This window comes from Crocuta crocuta, unplaced genomic scaffold (genome assembly GCF_008692635.1).
Source record: "Crocuta crocuta isolate KB4526 unplaced genomic scaffold, BGI_CrCroc_1.0 scaffold61, whole genome shotgun sequence".
Taxonomy (NCBI): domain Eukaryota; kingdom Metazoa; phylum Chordata; class Mammalia; order Carnivora; family Hyaenidae; genus Crocuta; species Crocuta crocuta.
Genome location: NW_027528369.1, coordinates 10,879,857 through 10,886,706, shown reverse-complemented (window position 1 = coordinate 10,886,706; position 6,850 = coordinate 10,879,857). Strand labels below are relative to the sequence as shown.

Sequence of the window (6,850 nt, the reverse complement as noted above, 5' to 3'; positions counted from 1 at the left end):
GCGTCAGGCTCTGTGCTGCCAGCTCAGAGCCTGGAGCCTGTTTCAGATTCTGTGTCTCTCTCTCTCTCTGACCCTCCCCTGTTCACGCTGTCTATCTCTCTCTCTCTCCTAGAAATAAATAAAAATTAAAAAAAAAAAAAGAAAATGAGAAGACAAGCCAAACTGGGAAACACTATTTGCAAACCATCGACCTGATAAAAACCCTTATATCCAGAATATATAAAGAACGCTTACAACCCAATGAGATAAATAAACCAATTTAAAGTTGGGCAAAAAATCCAAACCGACAATTCATGAAGAAGATACAGGAATGCAAATAAGACCATGAAAAACTGCTCAACACAACCAGTCACTGAGGGATGGCAAATCGAAGCCACAGTGCGACCCCGTTCACATCTGCTACAGTGACTAAACGTTAACTTAGAACGGTGAGCGCGGGCGAGGCTGTGGAGAAGCCGAGGTCCTCGCACACGTGGGTGAGGACGTAAACAAGAACCAATCTGGAAAATGGGTTGGCGGCTCCTGAAAACACAGAACAGAACCTCTGGCGATTCTGCAAGGTAACGAAGACGTGTCCACGCAAGGGCTTGTGCGCCAGCGTCCGCAGCAGCCTTATTCTCTCCGGACAGAACTGGAAGTCACCGCATGCCCGTCAGAGGGCTCGGGGGCGAGTGGGCTGCGGCAGGTGAGGCTGAGAGATGTCCTGCAGAGAGAGAGAAGCCAGGCAGCACCCTGCAGGCCGCAGGGCTCCTTGCACACGTGGCGCAGGGAAGGGGAAGGTGCGGGCACAGGCGGACGGCGGGCACAGCTGGGAGCAGGGATTGAGACAAAGTCACAAAGTGACTTTTGTGAACTTCACGTCGACAGAGCTGCAGAGAAGACGCGATACAGACACTTGAGGGGAACAAGCTGAGAGACTCACGAGCTGGGAGGGGCACGTGGGGGGCGCCCCGGAAGCAAAGGCCTGGTCATCCCTGCACAGGCTACAAGTCCCGACCGCTCGAAGCAACCGCGGTAACGACACATGGTGAAGATGAAGGAAGGAAGGAATACAGAGCAGAGGCCAAAGGAGCAGAGAGCACAGTTGTGTCACAAAGAAAATTCCTGAAACTGTGACCCCGACACGTCAGCAGTCAGGCGAGCAGAATGAACACACAGACCGCCAGCCCCAGAGTTAGAGGAGACGCCACCGCAGGCCCAGCCACCCGAGAGGGCGAGGGGAGAAGTCGCGGGCTGCTTTGTGCCAGTGTATTTCACAGCTTTAACGGCAGACAATTTCTCTTAGAAAGAAAAACTGGGCTGCCTGGGGGGGCTCAGCTGGCTGAGTGCCTGAACTTTTTTTTTTTAATGTTTATTTTTGATTGAGACAGACAGACGTGAGCAGGGGAGGGGCAGACAGAGAGAGAGATGCAGAATCCGAAGCAGTTCCAGTTCTCTGAGCTGTGAGCACAGAGCCCAACGTGGGGCTTGAACTCACCAACTGTGAGATCACGACCTGAGCTGAAGTCGGACGCTTACCCAACTGAGCCCCTCAGGCACCCCAAGTGCCTGACTCTTAATTTTGGCTCAGGTCATGATCCCAGGGTCGTGGGATGGAGCCCCACGTCAGGCTCTGTGCTGAGTGTGGAGGCTGCTTGGAATTCTCTCTCTCAAAAAAAAAAAAAAATAAGTTAAATAAATAAATAAATAAATAAATACTTGCCAAAACTGACACAAGAAACCAAACAGGAACTACAAGAAGTCTTAAATCTGTTAACGAAACGGAACTCTTAGTTAAAAGCCTTCCAGGAGACGCCTGGCCTGGGTAGCTTCCATGGTGAGCTTGAGCGAACCCAGCCTCACACTGCCCTGCCCTGGGGGCAGGGGGGAGCCCTTCCCAAGGGGAGCATGGCCCCGACACAGAGGCCCAGCAGGGACGCGACGCCCCCAGAGAGCCACAGACCTGCCTTCCTCATAAACACAGATGCAAAAGCCTTAACAGACTATCAGCAGATCAGACTAGCGACAGAAAAGGACAGCGCGTCCCGACCGCAGGAAGTGGGCCGCAGGCCGGCAGGTCAGGAGGCAGGTCGGAGGCAGCCCGTGAAAACATGTGATCAGCGTAGTAACCGCTCAGCAGACTGAAGAGGGACAGAGACGCCAGGTAACAAAGGGGGGAAGGCGCTGTGTGGTCACCGCGACAGACACGGCCCCCTGCGTCTCCCTCGAAGATGAGCAATGTCAGCAGACAAGGCCGAGGTCGGTGCCCGTCAGGCTGATGAACAGCACCTACAACCCAGCAGCCGGCATCACACGTAGCCGTGAGCCGCGGACGCTGTCCTCGAGCGCGCGGGTCCGCCAAGGATTCCACACCATCGCACGTCCCAGCCGGAGCCACAGAAGGAAACCTTGGCGTCGCAAGGCACTGGTGGAAAAGCCAGTGCTCTGTGAGCCAGCACGCGGGGCAGCGCCCGCCGCGCGCGGCCCTGACGGACTCCGCCCGTGTTACAGAAAGAACGCCTACAGATCAAGAATAAACAGACACCTCGTGAAGATTCTGAATGGCCAACGATCGTACGAAACAGCGCTCGAGGGAAATGCAAATTCTGTAACAAAACCGAGGTGGCGCCGCACACACGGAAGGCAGCTGACACGCAAACCCGGGACAGCTGCGCTTTGCCGCCCTCGTCACCGCCGACAGAAGCAGGGAGCAGAGCCGCGGCTCGGCAGCTTCTCCAGCCGGACACACGCGGCCCAGGAGCCAGGAGCGCCCCCCGGGGGTGCAGGGATCTCCAGGACGCCGGCGCGGCAGCTGCACTCCTGCAGCCAAAATGGACACCACCCAAACGTCCACCGACGGGGGAGGGACGACAGCCGAGGAGGGATTAACCGCCGTCGCGGGAGCAGGGACACGTCTCAAGAACACGATGGTGACAGCAGAGAGACACGGGGCACAGTCACCGCGCCTCCGNGGGGGCGGGCCTGGGGGGGCTTGGAACAGTGGGGTCCACAGGGGCACAGCGGGCCTCGCAGGGTGGGGACAGCGTACAGGACGATTACGGGCTAGCCCCTCCGGCGGGCCTCACACACGCACACTCACCACAACGCGGTGAAGCACACTCAGGTCTGGACATCGCACGGCACGCGCAATACACCTCAACAGGAGGGAGCGAAAACCCACCCACTGACACGGCGGGAAGTCACACGACCGACGATGGCGACTGTGCGTGAGAACACAGAGCCACCCTCACGCCTCCACAGCCTCACGCAAATCACACGTGTGTCCAGTGGGCGTCCGGCCCTGACAGCTCACAGCCTAGACAGACGTCACAGAAAAACCCTTATGAGCGTGTCCTCAGCAGCCTCATTCACGATGTCCTCGCACTGGAAGCCATGTCCTTCGACGGCGGCACGGGTGAGCCGTGGGACCGCACAGCGGGCACGGGTGAGCCGTGGGACCCACAGGGCAGCGCAAGGCCGCATGTTGGCACAGCGCCACGTGCTGAGCCGTCAAGTCCACTCCAGCGTCAGGCGGCCGTCCCGTCCAGGTGGGGAGAGCAGGGCGGAGAGGCAGGAAGCGAAGGGCCCTGGGTCAGAGCCCCGCCAGGAAGAGGCATGTGCAGTGGGACCACGGCTCGGCTCAGCCTGCCGGCAGGTCTCTGCGTCCAGAGAGTGGCCAGGGCCTCAGCTGCCTGCCCCAGGGGCGTCTGACGCTGCAGAGTCCCTGTTCCCCTGCCACCGGGGCCTGCACCACCGGGACCCGCCGCTCAGGACAGAACGCGAGTGGTGAAGGCGAGTGGGGGAGGCTCAGGAGCAGACCAAAGGCTGGAGCCCTCCAGGGGTCCCTGGGACACGCCTGCAGGGAGCACGGAGGACGAGGACCTACACTGTGGTTGTCCCGTCGACACCCACTCACTCCTCTAAACTCCCATACGACCGGCTCTCTGGGTCACACACGGCTTTGCTACACAGCGAGTTCTTTCTGGACTTCCACTCCTGCGTAAACGAGACAGGAAGGGGTCCCCTTCCTCTTCCCGTCCTTCTGGGAGAAGCGTCCATGCTGGCCGCAGTGCTCCCACCGTGTGCCGCGCGCCCCCACACGTTCTCGGGGCAGGGCTCACACTGCTCCTCTTCCTCAGACGATGAGACTGAGGGTCAGAGAGGTGGAGGCGGCCTCGGCCGCGCTGCTCCACACAGCTGAGCTGGCGCTAGACCGGCTGCCGAGAGCCTTGTTTTCTCCACTCCCTACGCCACGTGTGGCTTAAGGCTCCAGGCTGAGGACAGGACAGGGAGTAAGGCCCTCGATCCCCGCCTTGTTCTGGGAGGCAGGAAGGTGGACGGTGGTGAAACCCGCACGCTGAAGACCAGGGACCCTTCTGTGGGGGAACTTACACGAGACTAACGCACGAGCTCTGAGCTGCTGGGCAGAGGGCCCGGAAGCTTTTCCAGACAGACCCTCCAGCGGGCCAGAGAGCCTTCCGGCACGGCTGCAGCGCTAGGTGAGCGGCGGCCTGGAGACACGCGCCCCTGCAGGCCACCAAGCCACAGGGCCCGTGCACACTGGAGCCAGGCCTCGGCCGGGGGCCCCTGCGTGCTCTGACTATTACAGTGAGATGTACACGTGAGGGTTTTTCCACATTCTCTTCAACCTTCTACCTGCGAATGAAAGCTGTGCTCATCACCTCAGTTAAGGAGCAAATCGGCAGTGAGCCCGGGTCTCATTCAAAGCTCTCTGCTTCGCAGCGTCCCTGCCGAGGGCACAGTCACCCTGACTCACACCCGGCAGCCATCCACCGGGGGCGGAGACAGATGGGAGGCCGAGGCTCCCAGAGTGTCAAGCAGCAGGTCAGCGTCTCACCCGGGTCTGTCTCCCCCAAAGACGCACCCGCACCCCTGCCCTGCTGGCCCGGCGGCTCCGGAACGAAGGAGAGCGAGTATGGTTGGCTGAGCAGCGGACCCAAACGTCCAATTCCTAATCAACATGGATATGTTGCCTCACATGGCAAAGGGACCCTGTACATGCGGTTAAAGCTTCTGAGAAGGGAGGGTGCCCTGGACATGCAGGTGGCCCGATGTGATCACAGCGTCCACACGAAGCAGGCAGAGCCGGGGGGTGAGGTGGCCACCAAGCAAGGGCACGGTGCCGCCCGATGCTGGAAGAAGCAAGGGCCAGCCTGTGCCCGAGCCTGCAGACGTGAGCCACCCTGCCCACACCCTGACTTTCACCTAGAAGACTCCTCTTGGACTTCTGGCTTCGGAACTGTGAGTGAGTCAGGGTGTGCTATAGGCTCCCCCGGTTTGTAGTTGTGTGTTAGGGCAGCGACAGAGAACTCACGCAGCTACCATAGCCTATGCGGCAGAGGAAGGCGCCTGGGCCGCAGACACCCAGCCCCAGCCACGCCCGGAGCCCGGCCCCGACTCACCAGCTCCGCACTGAACTCAGGCAGCATCACACAGGTGGCCCCCACCCAGAGGGGACAGAGCAGCTTGTTGACCACGCCATGCATGTGGTGCAGGGGGAGGACGTGGAGGATCACGTCGTCCTTAGTCCATGCCCACTTGTGGACCAGCCCCGTCACCTNAAAGTAACAGCCAAGATGTGGGGACCCGTGACTTCCTGTTCTCACCCCGATAAGCCCCATTTCAGTGCAGATCACATGTCTTGAACATTTGCTTCACAGCTGCTCCTCCTGAAACCCCTCGATATCACGTGTGGGGGCCCATTCAGTCTTCCACCTGCTGCGCGGCCCGTGGAGCCCCCCCGTGGCCCTCTACAGCCGAGGGAGCCCCCCGCCCTTTCCCGGAGCCACCCCCACGGGTTGGGGGGCTGGCGGTCACATCCACTGCCGGAAGGGCTGGTGGGAGGGAGGCAGCCGGGGGAGGCCCCCACAGAAAAGGGAAGGAAAGCAGGACTGACCCCAGGGGCCCACGCAGCTGGCTGGGAGCACTCACCATGGCCCTGATGTTGTGATGAGTGCTCAGGACGCCTTTGGGCCTCCCTGTGGTCCCGCTGGTGTAGATGATCATGGCGCCCCGGTCTCTCCAGTTCCGCTCTGGCACCCTCCACTCCCCAGGCTCCTCTGCTGCCGCTCGGTAGACTGTGGGCGGGAGGGGCAGCAGCGGGACCCCCAGCCTCCGGACCATGGGGCCCAGCAGCTCCACGTACTCATGGCCGGCAAGGACCACAGCACTCCGGGAGTCCCGGATGAAATACTCCAGCTCGGCCTGGGGGTGCTTCCTGTACAGAGGGACAGCCACGCCCCCGCTCATCCAGGAGGCCCACTGCGCCACCACGTAGGACACGTCGTTGGAGCACATGAAGGAGACCCTGTCCTCCTGGAGGTCTCCGCCGGGCCGCCCAAGGAGCCGGCACACCTCCTGGGACAGGCGGAGGCTGTGGTAGTAAAGGTCCTTGTACGTGTGGCGGCCATGCTGGTCAATGAGGGCGATCCTGTCCCCGAAGGCCAGGGCCCGGGCGAACACGGGGGCGCTCCTGTCGGAACAGGCCGCTGGCGCTGTGTGCAGGGGGCTCCCTCCTCTGCGTCTCCAGGGAGCCGGCCACTGGGAGGCCAGGGCGCAGAGCAGGCGCCGGAGGGACATGGCGGGCTGGGGCGGCATCACACCCACTAACATCAGCGGAGTTACCTGCAGAGGGGCCGGAAGAGGGGGAACCACAGGTTAGCGCCGCCAGACCAGGCCTCACCCGCCATAGCCGGGGAAGGGCCCAGCCAGATGGCGCCGGCCGCCTCGGGGCACCAGGTAAAAGCAGGTAACACCCCAAGACAGGCGCGCTACCGGCCACAGAGCACCTTCAGACCCACCTTCAGTCTCGCAGTCCAGCTTCATATTTGCTCTCATTAAAGGACCTGGA

At 61.1% G+C, this 6,850-nt stretch overlaps 1 protein-coding gene across 6 annotated transcripts in view; it reads right to left on the bottom strand.

Annotated features, from left to right (window-relative positions):
• Positions 1-6,850, bottom strand: part of ACSF3 (acyl-CoA synthetase family member 3) — a 59,590-nt gene that overhangs the window by 48,539 nt on the left and 4,201 nt on the right. For 5 of the 6 annotated variants that reach the window (XM_077754123.1, XM_077754124.1, XM_077754125.1 and 2 more), the window contains 2 exons: positions 5,932-6,624; positions 5,403-5,558 (listed from right to left, as the gene is read on the bottom strand). In XM_077754123.1, the coding sequence (XP_077610249.1) occupies positions 5,403-5,558; positions 5,932-6,612 (837 nt within the window). In that variant the 5' untranslated portion in view covers positions 6,613-6,624. Of the gene's footprint in view, positions 1-5,402; positions 5,559-5,931; positions 6,625-6,800; positions 6,828-6,850 lie in introns of those variants that run through there. The other variant, XM_077754122.1, reaches the window with a different exon arrangement.